The 17,265-nt window shown below is 42.1% G+C and overlaps 2 protein-coding genes across 5 annotated transcripts in view; both read right to left on the bottom strand.

The window, feature by feature from the left end:
* The window catches only part of prr12b (proline rich 12b), a 76,879-nt gene extending 66,810 nt beyond the window's left edge, over positions 1–10,069 (bottom strand). The window contains exon 1 of the mRNA XM_013915055.1: positions 9,875–10,069. Coding sequence (XP_013770509.1) covers positions 9,875–9,957 — 83 coding nt within the window. The 5' untranslated portion in view covers positions 9,958–10,069. The remainder of the gene's footprint in view (positions 1–9,874) is intronic.
* A 495-nt stretch (positions 10,070–10,564) lies between these two features.
* Positions 10,565–17,047, bottom strand: prrg2 (proline rich Gla (G-carboxyglutamic acid) 2). 4 transcript variants are annotated; one of them, XM_005749660.2, is made up of 8 exons: positions 17,004–17,047; positions 16,513–16,568; positions 16,333–16,429; positions 14,310–14,482; positions 14,056–14,086; positions 13,621–13,753; positions 12,102–12,248; positions 10,565–10,822 (listed from the first exon to the last, which is right to left on the bottom strand). In XM_005749660.2, the coding sequence occupies exons 2-8, from the start codon at positions 16,552–16,554 to the stop codon at positions 10,780–10,782; spliced, it is 666 nt and encodes a 221-aa protein (XP_005749717.1). In that variant the 5' UTR covers positions 16,555–16,568; positions 17,004–17,047; the 3' UTR covers positions 10,565–10,779. The 4 variants fall into 4 exon arrangements, with proteins under 4 accessions (XP_005749717.1, XP_005749714.1, XP_005749716.1 ...); XM_005749657.1 differs by lacking the exon at positions 17,004–17,047 and adding an exon at positions 16,740–16,879 and having other exon boundaries at positions 14,310–14,505; XM_005749659.2 differs by lacking the exon at positions 17,004–17,047 and adding an exon at positions 16,740–16,786.
* Positions 17,048–17,265: the final 218 nt, after the last annotated feature.

Genomic DNA, 17,265 nt, shown 5'->3' with positions numbered 1-17,265 from the left:
TGTTGGGTTTTTTTCTCTGTATCTATGAAGCGCCTTGAGGCGACTTATGTTGTGATTTGGCGCTATATAAATAAAATTGAATTGAATTGAATTGAATGCATTTGTACTTTGCACTAAATTGAACTAAGCTCTTGCCTTTATAACCTCTCACCTTTTCCCATGTGGTTATTTGCTAAAGACACTACAATCAGCCATTTCAATGTTGTCCTGTTTTTGTAAATTAAAGAATGCTCGTCACTGTAAGGTCAGGGAAGAGGTTGTCTCCAGGGTGATCTCTGTGCAGTCCAACATGAACCTGACATTGGCACACCTAGAATTTCAGGGACATGGCGGGCTTGACTTTTTCCCTGCTTCTCTAGATATGAAGTGAGAATGAACACAATGCAAAGATAATTGGCCCAGGTAATGGTATTTCTCCTGACTGTGGCAATGCACAGTTTAAACATGTAAGCAAGGAGTTGCTCCTTAATATCAGCAGTACCCTTCATGGAGTATATCAGAAACTCATCGGTTCATGTTATGCTTTGGGGAAGGGTTAGGGTCAGGCAGGCTTTCTCACCTACCTTCTTTGTTTTGGTCCAGTACACTAGTTGAGAAGTAGATTATGCAAAAGATCCTAAAGACACTTGGATGGAAATTTAGTGCAGAGTTTTATTTGTCCATCTGATGCATACTATTGGCTGAACAGGGCAGGAGATGGCAGAACTACGTCTTCCAACCTGGTTTCCAGGTCTTAGATTCCCAGCCTCATCCGCACCTGTGGAGATAAAGAAATTAAATACAATAAAATAATAGTCTTGGCATATTTCCACTACCTGTGAACAGACCACAGAAGAGCAATCATAACCAAAACATCTCGTTAACAACATGCCTGCAGATTCCACTCCCAGAATCCCCAACAGCTAGAAAGCAGCTGTTACAATGCAGTAAACTGATGAAACTGATAATTCACTTCAATTCAGTTTGGGTTTGTTTGTTTTTTTCAGCTAGCGCCAAATCCCAACAGTTGCTTCAAGGCACTTTATATTGCAAGATAAATATCCTAAAATACTACTAAGATAACATATTTACAATACTTGACAAGTGAATGTCACTGAAATATGTATGTGGATTGATTAAAATCTGTGAGTGCATGCATATTACCTAATTAACATGGAAGACTCCGAACAGGCTAGTTACAAACGTACTGCTAGATACTGCTACGTGAACTTTGTGAACAAGTTATGTAACAGATGAGTTGTTGTTTGGGCTGAGAGGCATTTAACAGTAAATTATTTAACAGTACATATAACATTACCATACACATTGAACAACCTAATATCCATGAGGCAAAAGCTTACCAGCGGATGGGTGTATCACGCAGTCATGATCCAGCTTCACAGCAGTAGCAGCCATATCGCTACCTTCACCAGGCTAAGATGACGCAGATTGACGTTTATTCGTCATTTCATATAATGACTGCTTTTCAGTGGTGGAGTAGAACTTTTTTAAGAGAAAAGGCTTGGGACAACACTGCTTTTTTGACAACTGATTGTGCAGCCACTGAAATAATCTTCATTGCTTATTGCATTTATGTCTATTGCATAAGTGCAAATTCAGCACCTCCTGTCTTCTGATCACTTGTATCTATTTCTTCTTAACGGCTGTCCCAACCAGGAATGAATGAAAAGATAAGTAGGGCTGTTTTTGTGTACAACAAGAACAGCCTGGCATGCTGCAAAACTTTGATATTTACACGGTGCCATTTCTTCTGACCTGCAAAGAAGAAATCTACTATCTACTTATCACTACATATTAGGATGTCCTGCTGCTTGTTATGAGCAACTTCCGATAAAAAAAAAAATGTGAAAAAGGTCTATTATGTGATAATGCACTGCAGGTTATCTTACAAAATAACGTGAAAGTAATGTAATAAGTAATGTAATAAGTACACTACTTTCTCCAGTGAGAAATTCAGTAACATGCTGCATTACTTTTAGGAAAACTAACAAGTAATGTGAATGAAATTACTGTTTGTTTGTTTGTTTGTTTGTTTGTTTGTTTTAGTAAAGACCCCAATAATATTCATGACATGACAAGTATAAGTGTATTAACAGTTTAATTTGATTCTATTGTTGTACACCAAAACATTTGATTACATCAGTAAAATTCATAAAATTGCTACATTTAATCTGTATATATAATATACTTTTTAAAAAAAAGTATATTCTCGAAATATAAAATTTCTTCATTTCAAAATGTCTTCTTCAAAATACTTTTCAGGGGGCTTTTTAAATAGTTTGGTAATAATGAATTGCAAGCTTATAAGTAATTCAAGCATGGAGCAGGTATTCAGAATGGCTATATGAAAGTTGTTGTACAAAGAATGTTCCCATCCCTACCTGCCCACCCATGAGGCCTACTACACAGTCAACAAATCCACACAGTGTTTATCTTTAAAAAAAATCAGAAGAACAAAAAATAATGGTAATGATAACAAAGAATAGAATAGAATAGAATAGAATAGAATAGAATAGCCCTTTAATGTGACTGTACATGTATAACAAAATTATAGGTGCTCCACACCAACGGTGCAAGAATAATATTTTTTTAAAGACATCAAAAATAAATAGCCAACAAAAGCAATATATACAGTCTAGAGGAATATATACAAAACAATAGAAAGGCAAATAAGATTAAAAGGGTGAGTCAACTATTCCCGTACCTTCCAGTCTACTACGAAACATGTAGCAAACTTTTCAGCCATCAACTTGTGTGGCACAGATCGGAGATCTTACTGAAGACTTCCTTTCAGCAAAGTCTTCCCTTTCAGAAGTTCTTCAAGTAAAGTAGACAAACTATCTACACTATCTTGACAAAACATCTGAAGTCTGAGGTTGACAGGAAGCTGGATCCTCACAGGGTGCCCCAGGAGTGAAGGGGATGCTTAGGAGGCCAGTGAAAGTGGAAGCCAGACGGGACACTGGCAACAGCAGAGATGGACCCCCTCAGAAGGCTTGGCTGGCGGGCAGTGTGAAAGAGGCCAGCACCAAAGATGGGACCCCTCAGGAGGATAGACCAGAGAGGAGAGGCTGAGGTGGAACTCATCTGATGGTCGAGCAACTGCATCATAAGAGACCCTCTGGTCCAGGACCTCTGGAGACCAGGAACTATGTCAAAGAAGACCCTCTGGAGGCTTGGCTAGGGACTGACATCAGCAGAGGTGATGGGGCACCGTGCCTTAGCTGGCAGCTGATGACGACGACAAGGAAACAGATGATTTGGAAGGAGTGTGGTGATGATGGAGGAGGCAGAACCCCTCCAGAATCTTGGTAAATGGCCTGTCATTGAGGTGCAAATCCTTGTGCTCTGGCAGTGTTGAAACCACAGGTTCTGGCAAAGTGGGCTCTGGATACTCGGGACACTCTGAGGATGCAGGATACTCAAGATACTCAAGGGTGCTGGAGCAGGACATGCAGCCAACTCAAGCAAACGGGATACTCCAAGTACACTTGGAGGTCGCTGGAGATACCAGTTGAGGTACAGTTTTTATCGAGACCCCAACACAGAGAAACAGTCTCTGATTTCGCCAGCTCAGGAGCAGAAAACAGTTTTTAACAACAAAACTCAGAATTAACACAGACTGGCTTAGAAAATAAAGCCTGAATTTTCATGTTGGACTCAAAGATACCCAGCTCGTTTTCACAGTCACCAGGCTGTGAACACAAAACATAGCTAGTTTGGAAAAACAAAGTTCATTAACAGATTGGAAAGCTTGGATCACAGAAAACTGTTTTAATTTCAAGCTCAGTCTTAGTACTTGAATACTCTTAACAGAGGGCACCAGTCATGGTACTATTGTGTGGCAGGCAGGATCTGGACCCAAATGCAGGGCTTGGAAGACAAAATATAAACTCAAAGGCTGGCAGGGCAGCTGGTGGTGATCGGACAATCAGACACTCCCTTTATCAGGAGGTCAGTGGCACAGGAGGGAAAGCCATCCCAGGAGTTGGATGGCAGAAAAGCTGCACCAGTAATCTCACTAAAGAAAGCTCTAAATGAAACATCTCCAACTCCGCAACACTGTGTATGTGTACGTGTCCTTGTGTCGCTGAAGTAAAACTAAACATAAGACACAGTGAACAAGAATTACCAAGATAAAAACAGGAAGACTCCACAAAGTATTACTGGAGCCCAATATAATGCCATCCAGAGTAAGCAGAGACATGGTGGGGGAAAAAATGAATGGTGGCTCAGAATTAAACACATATTTTTGAAGCTTAAAATACACCAAACAATTGACAGATAACACATCTGCATAATCATTTCCAACACTCTGAAGGCCAGCGAGGACAATTTGGATGCTCTCCAGGAATACACTGACTAGTGCTTCGATGTTAAGAAGACACAGAGTTCCTCTTTCCAAGAACGAGACACCATGTTCAGAGAAATTGCCCAGAAGACTCCCCGAAAACAACATCACCACCCGGTGAAGACATTGGCGACATCCTCTTGTCTCTGGTTGAAATTCTACACCGGGAATTGCAATTCCCTTTGAATCGTTGGAATTTAGCCACTTGCTGCTGACCAGATCTCGCTACAGGGTCAATTCTCTAAAAGTGTCACCCAGGTCAGTGAAGAAAATCAAAACATTTTTCTTTTTTTTTCTCTATGTATTATTGTAGGGTCTACCTTGTAGTCTGATTTGTCATAACGTCTCCGTTTTGTGGTAAGCTTTTCTTTGGCTGTCACTTCTTCACCCTGACCTGTCTTATTTGGCTCAGCAGAACTGAAATGCTTTTACACACTCACTCACATAAGCTCAGCGATTCTCTGCGCGATCAACCTCTCACATATTTAAGCTGCAGGAGATTTCACTTGTCATGTTTGCATAGTAAGCTAACAATTAATAAGACGATGTCAGAGGAATTTGTGCACAAATTATCATCACTCACCAATCAGTGCTGTCGCTCTCTATACACAGTTCACGCGATTGCAAAGTGAAAGCAAAAAACAAGCGCAAATTCAAACGCGATTTCAATATGTCACATATTGACAGTGGCTCATCGATGCCAATGACATAATTACCCAGCTACATTTCTGAAAGAATGCAAAAGCATTGACATATATTTTTCCTTCCTACGATAGGCCGACGGGCAGGGCAGAGATAGATTTTGGTAGCCCGACTGGAAAAATCACTAGCCCCGGGACGTCGGGCTAGCGATATTGCAAGCCCTGTATCTGATTGAGGAATCACTCATCTTTGGAAAAGAGAGTTTATTACAGAGAAATGTCTCTTTCCAAAAAAAAAGCTATACTATCCGCTTCTTCTGGGCTATATTCTCAGCAGCATAAGGAGAATCATGTGCTAACAGCTGTCTAAATGACTCGGCTAAAGTTAGTAGCATGCTTGTTGTTTTTGTCTTCGCACTAGGATGATGTCGGCGTAAATGTGCAGTCATATTCGTTGTGTTCCCACTAGTGCTGTCAGCGTAAATCTCGTTGAAATGACCTTAACGCCACAACACGGCAAATCTCCGTTAACGAGCTACCCCTGATCGCCCCGTGCATGGGGCTGGACGGCCAACACGTTAACGAGCTAACTGCGCTAACACACTAGTTCCCACCAAAGTAATTGAGCATTGCGTGGCACATCCAACATACTGTTTTACTTTAGTCCATGACGCGCTGGAACTCATGTGCAATTAATGACTTTGCAATGCACAGCCATGTCTTCACTTTAGACCTGTAGTCAAGACCGCCTAAACCAAGACCAGGACAATACCAAGACCAGAGGGTATCGAGACCAAGACAGAGACAAAAAAAAGTCTTTAAACTGCAGCCAGCTGCTGCTTCGTTTACGGGTGTCAGGCACATTTATGTGTTTTTGCTCTCGCACAGCCCTCCTCACCGCTGTCTACTGTCTCACTCATTCACTGAGAGGACAGACGCACGCTCCACTTGACTGTCGCGTCTCTCACCCTCTCTGTTTTTCACATAATGATATTATCCTATATCCTGGCATCTGATTGGCCACAATATGGAGGGATTGGAGCGTAGCTGAGTCACTAGGTTATTCTGTTTAGATGTTGCATATTAGATTGCCCCTCGTTTCCTTACCCCCTGTGTCCCCCCTCCGTGTATCTGTGAGTTCCCATGCCTCATTTCTCCTCCTTGTGTTTTCCCCAGCCTGCTATGTCTGTGCTCTCCCTGTGTTCTCTCTTCCCTTCCTGTCTGTGTCTCTGTGTACTTCCTGTTTTACTTTGATAGTCTCCCGTCAGTGTACGTCACGTTGTGTTTGCGCCTGCCCTGTCTCATTAAGATTATCAGTGTCACCTGTGCTCCCCATGTGCTCCCACGTCCCTCGTTATCCTTCTGTGTATTTATGTCTGTGTCTCCCTCAGTTCTGTGTCACGTCCTTCCTCAAACTGTGTGACTTTCCCTGTGTCTCTCCGAGTTAGTATTTCCCAGCTCCGTGAGCTTGCATTTGGGTCCAATTCCTTTTTTTTTTTATTTCTTGCCTGTCCCGTTTGGTTCTTTTGCATCAGAATTATTGTCTAAAGGCGAAGAAAGATGCCCAACGGATTTACTTTACCAAATGGACCATCCCGGCCTTGCCGTAATGGTCTATTTGATTCACCTTTTTTTTTATTCCACTTGTTAAATACGGGACAGACTTGAGTGGGGAAAACAAAGGGGAGAAAGAAAGGGAAAGAAAAACAGCGGGGAAGAGGGACGGGGATAAAGGGCAAAAAACAAAAACCAACAAAATAAGCAGACAAAAAATGCATCTATCAATCACCTGGATCACCTGTTGAGAAAGAAAGAAGAAAAAGAGAGCAATAAAAATGAGAAGCAATACAATAAACAACATCACGATGATCTATGGGAATGTAACAGTAAATACTAAATATTAAACATTATTGTGCAGCACATAAGATCAACAGAACACAGTGTGCTTTGAGGTAGGAGCCAAAAAGGGTGTAGTTTGTGGGTGTGATCACCCGTGTGTACACCTGTGAGCATGGACGCGCTTGTTTTTTAAAAGGTTCCTTCATGTAATGATCTGCTAGAGGGTGTGGGGGGGCCACAGCCCCGTCCTCCAGGGCATGAAGCAGGTATGGAGGAGATCAAAACTCCAGACATCCAGAGGCCCCCAGAACACAAGAGACCAAGGAAGACCAACAGAGGGGCAGCCACGCCACTGTCCCAGAAAGAGCTGAGGAGAGTCCCAGATGAGGGGGGGTTGCAGTGACGCACCCGTGAGCTCCGCTGGCAGCCAGCTGTGCCTGAGTGACCGAGCCCCAGGCCGAGAGGCCGGGGGCACCCCACCTCCGAAGTGGCCCGAGCGAGCCCCAGGCTCCAGGCCCCAACAAGCAGCCACCAAGGAGTGAGCCGGTGGCAGACACAGGCATTTGGGTCCAATTCCTGCCTGGACACAGCGTATCATGGCACAAATATGCATCAGCCAAAACTGTCTGCAGAGAACATAATAATGACAGTACCAGGGCCCACTAGGATGACCGTGACTCGTGTGACAAACATCAAGTCATGCACAGCTCAACACAGAAAATATTCTTGAAATGACAACTTTAGAAGGAAGGCATGTTTTGGGGGAGAAGTGGAAAGTGCTGAATATAATCACAGAGCACACAGAGAAAAGTACTAAACTGAATCAATTTCAGCTTTCATTTTTCATGATGTATATTGTATTAATAATTAAATTTCATTATCTGTGTCTTTACCAGACATTTGCCACACAGGCGTAGATACTGTAGGTTCAGTGAATGCTGAAATTGCACTGATTGGAATATACTGGACATTCAAAGCTAAGATTCAGCGCACTGTGTTGGAGGCTGGGATTGGATGACTTCATCATACAGTATATACAACCTTTGATCATCGTTTATGTCCAGTTGAGAATGAATCTGTGCACTCACATATTAAATGAACTGAAATCAGTAGTGTGATCTCCAGTCTTGATATAAGGAATGAGAGACTAAGGAGCTTGGAAAGAAAAGCGTCTGGACTTCTTTGAGTTGCTTGAAGACGTTTCACCTCTCATCCGAGAAGCTTCTTCAGTTCTAAGGGTCAAATGGTGGAGAGTCCCAGATTTAAAATTCTGCTGAAAAGAGGTGAATCAGCAGAATTTTTGCTGGAAAGAGGTTTTTGCTGAAAACAGCTGAAAAAGCTGGGATTTGTGCTGAAAATAGTTTAAAAAGTTTAACTGTGAACTGAAAGAAATGTTGCCATAAGCGGGATTTGAACTCCAGCCTCCCAGTCTCAGAACGGCTGCTCATCTCACTGAGCTAAAACACAGCTCAGCCCAATACAGACTTGCGGGGTGGGTGGCTGTAACTCAGGTGGTAGAGCAGGTCAGCTACTAACTGGAAGGTTGGTGGTTCGATCCCAGGCTCCACCAATCTGCATGTCAAGTGTCCTTGGGCAATGCATCCTTTGGAGTGTGAATGTGTATGAATGTTAGAAAAAGTTCTTGGGTGAATGAATTAGTTGTATGCTCAGAGTAAAAATGTGTCTATTATGCTCTATAAGAAGCAGTCCATTTACCATTTACAGACTAGTGAAGAAACATTAGTCATGAGCTCCAGTCAACAGATGTCTCATTACGTGTCTATTATGAGTGGCAGGCAAACAAGGAGGTGCTGCATGCACCCATTTCACTCTAGTCCCAGGAGGAGACTAACACTGAGAGAGGAGTCAAATGCAGCATCTCGGAGGAATCAAGAATAAGTGCTTTTCAACGGAGAGTGATTTTTTTTAATTTCACTGAAGGGATTCACTGAAAAGACACTGGGAACAAGAGTTGTCTGATGTAATGTTTACACTGCGAGACACTGAAAGGCTGCTGTGTACGTTATTACATGAACATCTGACCAAGACTTTACTTCTGACTTCATGTCGTTACATTTAAAATATGAAGACAAATATTATACACATGATGGCATAAGAATCAGTCTTTGCCTTGTTTTTATAAATCTGTAACTAATCTATTGGAATCACAGTCATACTGCCAGACTTAATAAGAGCCGTTGCTAACAGAGAAGCGCTCTGAGACTGTTGTTGTTGCCAAGGCAACCACTAATGTGCAGCTAGGCTAACAGGAGCTTGCTAACTTTAATAAGACCGTGTTTTATACAACAGCACAGCCATATAAGGAATCAGCTGATCACTGCCTGCAGCGGAATTTCTTTGCTTTTTCTTATTTACGATTGAAGTCACCGCCTTATTGGGCAGGTTGGTAATGTGACGGGGACAGGCTGCACGCTGTCTGCTCCGGAGAAATGTGCTGTCAGACACTGGGTAATGCTCAAGATGCCTAATGATAGCGGCTAATGTCAGCTTAATAGTAGCTGCCAGCCTGTGTGTTGTAGTCAAACAACCGCACTGAGTTCTATTGTTAATGAATTAGTTTCTCTTTTACAGAGAACTGGCAATAGTGCGTTAGTTTCACTGAATAAAGGCTCGTGTATCCATGACTGCGCTGTGTTTGGCACAGTGTTTCGTTTGCATACACGCTTTCATGTGTGGACTATGCCCGGTGACCGTGGCTGTCATGCTTGTGTTCGTGTGCAGCGGAGACAATGCAGTGCTGAACACTGATGCACTCATACATGTGTGTATGTGGGGGGACTGTTTTGGTTTGTTCAATAACGAAACCGTCCTCTACCAACCCGCGGTTCACCCCTGTCCGTCTTCGCATCACTGTTAACCTTCCCCCCAATGAAATGACGGCTGGCTGTACCTGAGCCTGGTGGCCGTGCAGCCGGGCTAAATACTCGGCGCAGTCAGCGCTATGCACGGCATTGTCAGAGCCTCTTAAGCTTACCGGCAGTCAGAAAACAGCGCTCCCCATGCTTCGGCCACCGAAGCTTACCTTGCTTTGGCCGATCTCTCGTAACTCCATCCCGTCCCAGTCCCCAGATCTCCGAAGCCCGAAGCGGGATAATTCCTCTCCATGAAAGAAAGAGCTGGATGAAGATGCACAGATAGTGAGCGGGAGGGAGGGGGGAATATCTTCACTTCCAGCGCCCGATTCTGTTTATTCCTCTGCTTGACAAGCCTGTAGACTGAGTGGGGATCGGGGGCGGTGTGGGGAGCCGCGGCGGACAGGAGCACCTCCTCCCCCCTCCTCTCCCCGTATATTTAACTGTCTATTGTCTCTCGTGTTAAGCCGAACAGATGCTCCACGTCGCAGCTTTAGTAAGAGAAATTATATTCACGCTGCTCCGATAGCTGCAGCTTACTCGCTCTTTTTGCGTTTTGTTCACATGACGCCATTTTTAAGAAGAATGACTTGGCTGGCGTGATCGCCTTCTCTCTTACACGCATGCACGCCTTCGCAGTGTGCTGTAGACCATTGTAAACACAAAACAAAAACTAAGCTTCTACAGCAGTTTTACCTTTCTATGACAAACAACACAAAGGCTGCAAACATGTCCAGAAGAACTTCCTCGTGATTCTAATTTAATCTACTACTTGCATGCTTATTTGCTGGCTTTGCAAGTCACAACAAGTTATACAATGACTGGAGGCATGTGAAATTGTTACATGATTTATTATATAAAATGCATCTTGGTTTTTCTTGAACACAAATGCACAAACACAGCACAAAAACGAAGTCTTAAGTGATCAGACTAGTGACAAATGATTAGCTACGGTCCACTTTGGGACTGTCTTTGAACTGCACTCCTAAGGAAAATATGTATATTTTAAAAAACAACCAGAAATTTTCCCCAAACCATCAGTGTCAAGGTTATCACACAGTGACCTGCAGGGCTTTCATTCATTGTCACCTGGATCAGCAGATACCGACGGCGCACCCCTGTGGTCAAAGACAGGAAGAAAAACTTTGTGAATAGCAGCATGATCAATGAACGTCCAGCTGTTTCCGTTCCTATGAAAAAAAAGGTTTTTAGAAAGACGGGGGTGCAGTTAGTTTGAAAGCAAATAAGAGAACTGAACTATTTGTGCAACATCTCTAAAGTTAGAAATATCCTGTCTCAGAGTGACGCTGAAAAACTAGTTTATGCATTTATTACTGCCAGGCTGGACGACTGTAATTCATTATTATCAGGAAGTCCTAAAAACTCCCTGAAAAGCCTTCAGCTGATCCAAAATGCTGCAGCAAGAGTCCTGACAGGGACTAGAAAGAGAGAGCAGATTTCTCCTGTTTTGGCTTCCTGTTAAATCCAGAATTCAAAATCCTGCTCCTCACATACAAGGTCTTAAATAATCAGGCCCCATCTTATCTTAATGACCTTGTAGTACCATATCACCCTATTAGAGCACTTCGCTCTCGCTCTGCAGGCCTACTTGTTGTTCCTAGAGTATTTAAAAGTAGCCTGAGCCTGGTTCTGCTGGAGGTTTCTTCCTGTTAAGAGGGAGTTTTTCCTTCCCACTGTCGCCAAAGTGCTGCTCATAGGGGGTCATATGATTTTTGGGTTTTTCTCTGTATGTATTATTGTACGATCTACTGCACAATATGACTGTTGTTGTGATTTTGAGCTGTATAAATAAAATTGGATTGAATTGAATTGAATGTGTGATTGCTTTCTTCATGCCATCACACACATTTGGTATTGTTTGAAGTAACATTTCATTTTCGATGTGCACATACAACACATACCATACACTTGCAAACACCACTGCATACACCACTTTACACCACTCATATAGACTTTCTCGCATCATGATTGTCATTGATTATCATACTATAATCAGTGTAGTGCATATATGGATGGTTCCATGTTCTTCATCTTCTAGATAAGTGGACCAAAGTTATTTAGACATTGCCTGGGACACCGAGTGCCAATATCTATACAAATATTTCAAATTTGTATGCCATTTCATTTACTGCAAACATGAGTACATTTGACAGTTAAATTAAACACTCATCTGCAACCTGCTTGCTTTCCCTTCTTTGTGTCTTTACTCAATCAGTTTCACTTGTGTTGAATTTGTTACACCTGTTTTCAATTAGTCACCTTCCCGTGTATAAATACACAACATGTGTTGTGCTTCTCTCACCAGAATGTCTTAGTACTCTTGGTAGTCAGTCTTTCCAGTGTTCCTTGTGTGTGCACGCTTTGCCTTCCACTTACCCTGAATATGGTGGTGGTGGAGCATCGTGCTGTCCACTGTGGTTCAGGGCATCGTTGTAGCTAGGCAGACCGGGTGCAGTGATCCCACCTAGGGGCACCGTCTCCGGAGCTGATGTATGCCCATCTACTGCAATTTGTACTGGAGGTCTGGAACAGCACACAGCACAACACGCCAATTTTAAACCCCTTTAGTTGCTGTATTGCTAATAAACAAACATAAAAACGTGAAAATGTTTATACACTATATTGCCAAAAGTATTTAGTCGTCTGACTGTATTTGGTCATGTAAACTGGGCTGATATCCCATTTCTAATCCATGGGTTTAATATGATGTCGGCCCACCGTTAGCAGCTATAACAGCTTCAACTCTTCTGGGAAGGTTTTCCAGAGAAGGTTCAGGAGGTTTCGACCATTTTTCCTGAAGCACATCTGTGAGGTCAGACACTAAGCATGTGCCCTGCCTTAGGTGCCACCTATTCCTAATCCTTATAGGTATAACTGAGTGATTTGCATAAATTAGTGCTATTTCTTAAATTTGTAAAATCTGTGACAAATTGTATTGTTTAATTTTTTAGTCTGTTAGTGTCTTGGAGCAACTGTAACCTACATCATTTCCTTAGTGATCAATAAAGTTTTCTGATTCTGGATGGAAGATGAACAACTTTAATAAGTGACCGACGCGTTTCAGCTTGTGACCCTGATGAAGGCCACAAGCCGAAACGCGTTGGTCAATTATTAAAGTTGTTCATCTTCCCTTAAGTGTTGCTGGAGTTCCTGCTTTGTGAATTCTTTCATCCTCTCCATGCACCTTGGAAGCAGATGAAGTTGTGCCAGAAATCTTTGCTGTGATTCTGGTACAGCTGACTCTACTCACCATTAAAGCAAAAGTACTTAGGTCCAAAAAAGGAGAGTTCTAGTCCCAGTGAGCCTTGATGGGGTGACTGTGGCTCAGGCGGTAGAGCAAGTCATCTAGTAATCAGAAGGTTGGTGGTTCAAGCCCTGGTTTCTCTGGTAGCCACATATCCTTGGACAAGATACTAACCCCAAGTTGCTCTCTGATGCATCCATGCTACGACTGTGAGTTCTGTATTTTTCTGTCATTTAAAGTTTTTTGACTTGCTTCAATTTTTAGTGAGCCATACCTGGGTTTTGTTCTTTCATTTTTTAAGGTGACAGTGGTTTGTCCATCTCTTTTGGTTTAATTACTAATAAAAATATTAATAAACTTTAATAAACAATTCTGCCTTCATGTCTCCTTTTTTCAACCCGGACACTTTGTGTTACTTTCCCACATCCCCTGGACCTTTAAGGGAAAAATAACAATAAAGAATTATAAATTTGCACAAACTCTGGATTAAGAATAAGGGATTAATATTGTCTTCTTGTCTACTTTGTATTTTTTTTAATGGTCTACTGGTTTTTAAAAGACTTTACTGGGAAATGTTACTGGTGTTGGTTAGGGTGTCACTTTGTTCCACATTTCTCTGTTACCAGATGATCCACATCGGAGCAAACGTACCGGCCAGACCTCCGTGCACCCTTTTTCTTGGCTTTGTAGCAGTACACTCCCAGCACCGTGGCAATTACAGCAGACACTAGTACAGCCAGGATCCCTGCCACCAGACCTGACACGTCCAGTCTGTTTGCACTACCTTCAAAGACAAACATCATCACCCCACTCAAAAAATGTTTCTTCAATAGTTCTCCTGTTACTCAGTCAGACAATCTGTAGCCAATCACTACAGCAATGACTTCAGTCGTGATACTGTTGGAGGTTTGAAGACGTAGATAAAACAGCAAAATTAGAAAATATACAAAATATACAATCGACAAAAAATAGCAATATGGAAAAAAGAAAGTGTCATCCCAACTACTACATAAAATACATTCGTCATTAGTATGCACATTTGAACAATGAAATGAAAAGGTTAGCATAGTGATGCTAAAGTATTACCTTGATTGGTGTACGTTTTCCAAAATTTTTCCTAGAAATGGAAGCCAATGAAGATTAAATGAAGAGGTCACCTTGAATAAGTTATATCAAATTGCTCAAATACTAAGAGAAAAGGTTTTGTATTTTAAATATTAAAATAAAAAAAACATGTATATTTAGGTGATAAACGTGTAAATAATGGTTAAATTAAACTGATAGTTTTTCATTCTAAGACTCCAGATTAAAAACAGGTTCTACAGTCAAAGAAGAGTCACCGTCTTCGCAGTGTCCTCAAAAATCTCTCTGGCTTCCTCGTAGTTGCAAATCTCTTCCATGCACTCCCTCTCCACATCACCAGGCACAACCAGCTCAAAGTCCCAGCTGTTATAGAGCAGTGAACGGGACAGGAAGGATGCAGCTTCTGTCTCATCCACCAACACTGGATCTCCTACAGGGTGTAGTTCACTGTCACTGATAATCAAAAACATAACTCATACGGACATCAAAAGTCAAACTCTCTAGTCTGTTGTCTAAGCTCCAGATTTCCCGTAGTATCTCTGACCCCTCTTTTTATGGTTCATGTGGCGAGGGATGCATTCTCAAATGTACTCAGGGAGCTTCAGCCATCAGACCCCACCAAACACTCAGACAGTGGGATACTGGGGTTTTCTGTGATTCTGTTTAAAATCACAAAGCTGGTTTTGACTGCTCCATCGCTGGATGAGTAACTTGGCAAAAAGTCCTTGTTGCTTTCGAGCTCAGATGTCCATTTCTGCTCTTCGTTAGTTTTTGTATTCCTGTGCGTGCTTAGTCTAGTAATGGTGATTCAAATTGTAATCCTTAAAAACTCTTGTGCTCTCCACAAACAAAGCTTTGACTTCAGTAAACAAGTACTTATAAGTGCATTTCAGCAGCTCCCAAATTCACATCTCTGATAATTGGTTCCAACACATTTACAGTGAAGCGGCATTTTCTTGCACACACATATGTAAATGTTAAAAAAAATAGCCGTCAAAAACAACGCTGTGTTATGATTTCACACAAAATCACAAAAAACAAACTGTGAAAGCTGAGAGTGTCTGGTGGCTGAAACTGGACAAAACTGGATTATTTACATTTGAATGCTAATTTTCTGTGGAGGTCCATCATGGACCTACTTTAATGCCAACGGGAGATTTTCAGTGTGGTAGCAGTCTCCCTATCAACTTCTAAAAATGTATATTATGAATTATAATTGTAATTATTGTTATTAATAATAACGTTGTTGTTGCTGAGTATTTCTGACACTTCTGATCTAATGAAGGTATAATTCACACACACGCTCACCAAAATTAGACCACAGAAGATTAGAAAATGCTGCCTGCTGTGATAAGTCTTGATTTCTGCTGCAACATTCAGATGGTAGCGTGGTATTAAGGTATCTGTGAAAGATCCTTTCAGGATTCTGCTTCCTGTGGTGCTCGGTGCTCTGGGACTGTTAGTTCCAGCTGACCAACGTTTAGTTTCATGCACAGCCTACCTGGAGATTCATGCTGACAACCACAGTCACATCTCACTCCAGAGGAGCATCTTGGCGATGTGGGGGAATGAGACATTTGTATTGTGTATATGTGGATGAACAACTGTGTGATGCTAATGTTTCCAGTACTTTTTTCAATCTGTACCACAAACAATCCAAGTGAGCTGTGCAGGCCCAGCGTACTAGAAAGATCAACCTAACGTGGGTCATGCAGAGAGGTAGGATGGAGCATTAGGAGTGGTTGCCTTTCTCCTCCTCATGGCGTCCTGCTCATCACCACTGTGTTTATGTGCTTAAAGAGAAATCACTTCCTAGTAATGAAAACTGATTCTGAAGTACAACTTCACCAGTTCATCTACACAAAGCAGAATGTATATACACCATATATATATATGTTTGTAGATGGTATAGCAGCCGTGGCCGTTTGTCTTGAAACAGCTGTAATCTACACATTTCAAAATTTTGACTTTATTCTCACAACAATGTTTTCTTTTGCGTTTTTCTTAATGGCACCCTAATACTCCTTCATAGGAAAGCCAGTGGTGCTATATAGAATTTGTTTTTATTGTTATTTATTCTATATTCTGCTACCAAGGAGCTGCTTCTAATTTCACTTAACATCTGATGTTTAATGGCAATAAACTACTCAGATTCACAGAAGAGCAGTTTGGTTTTCCTCTAGTCGTGCTGTTGTTGCAAGGCACGTTTGTGTAACTGAAGCATTACCACAAATTATAAAGCTAATTTTTATGAAGTGACAGGAGACAGGTGTGGGTTACCTGGTTGGTGTCTGTACGTGACGGAGCAGTGGGCCATCTGCACGAGGGACAGTCCGTTCATCCACAGCAACAATAACGCGGCTGTCGAAGCACAAAACTACACAGGAAAAAGTGCAAGAGCACCTGTGAAAACACTTGTAGTTAGAAGCCCGAGTATGAAGATGATCCTCCAACACTGACCTGTCCAACACAGCTGCTCCATTTGGCTCCAGTTTGTTCCATCTGTCAAAGCTTTCCTGAAGAAAAACAAACGTATTTCTCTTGGTTTCACCAAAAACAGAGCTAATAGTTACTCCACTTCATTGCGCACTTTATTGCGCTGAGACGATCAGGAAACAATAAACCTGTCGGACAGCATTGCACCTGAAGGGAGGAACCTTCACAAACTGGTTTCACTGTTTACTCACAATATGCTGTCTATGTCAACATGTCCAATACACAAGCAACACACGTCTGCCTTGTAACTATAGAAGCGAGTGTAGAAACAGCCTTTAACCTGCCGTGCCAAGCTAGGGTATCCCCCCATCCCCTGCGTCGGGAGCGCGCACAGGGCAGGGAGCGCGGATCCACACGAAGTGTGAAGTTTTACTGAAACAGTGAAACACTAGTGTCGGTACGTCACGGCAGGAAATGATACATTTATTGTTCTCATGTGGATCATTTCAACAAACCGAGGACGGACGTCTGCGTTGACTCTCAGCGAGTAAACCCCCGTGTTCGTCTATAGAAACGCGTCTTGTTTGTCCATATTTTACATATGTGATCATCACTTAACAAGTTGTTAACCAACAACATGCAGCTCCAGTCATCGCTTGTAACATCAGCTCCAAAACGCCACGGCAAAAACCACAGGGTGACGTCACCTGTCTATGGGCGTTAGATTCATTAACAATTAAATACCATATAAATATTTTAAATACCAAATAATGTCAG

The sequence above is a fragment of the Pundamilia nyererei genome, unplaced genomic scaffold (assembly GCF_000239375.1).
Source record: "Pundamilia nyererei isolate P.nyererei 1_Seehausen unplaced genomic scaffold, PunNye1.0 scaffold00252, whole genome shotgun sequence".
Taxonomy (NCBI): domain Eukaryota; kingdom Metazoa; phylum Chordata; class Actinopteri; order Cichliformes; family Cichlidae; genus Pundamilia; species Pundamilia nyererei.
This window is presented reverse-complemented; position numbering and strand designations above follow the sequence as displayed.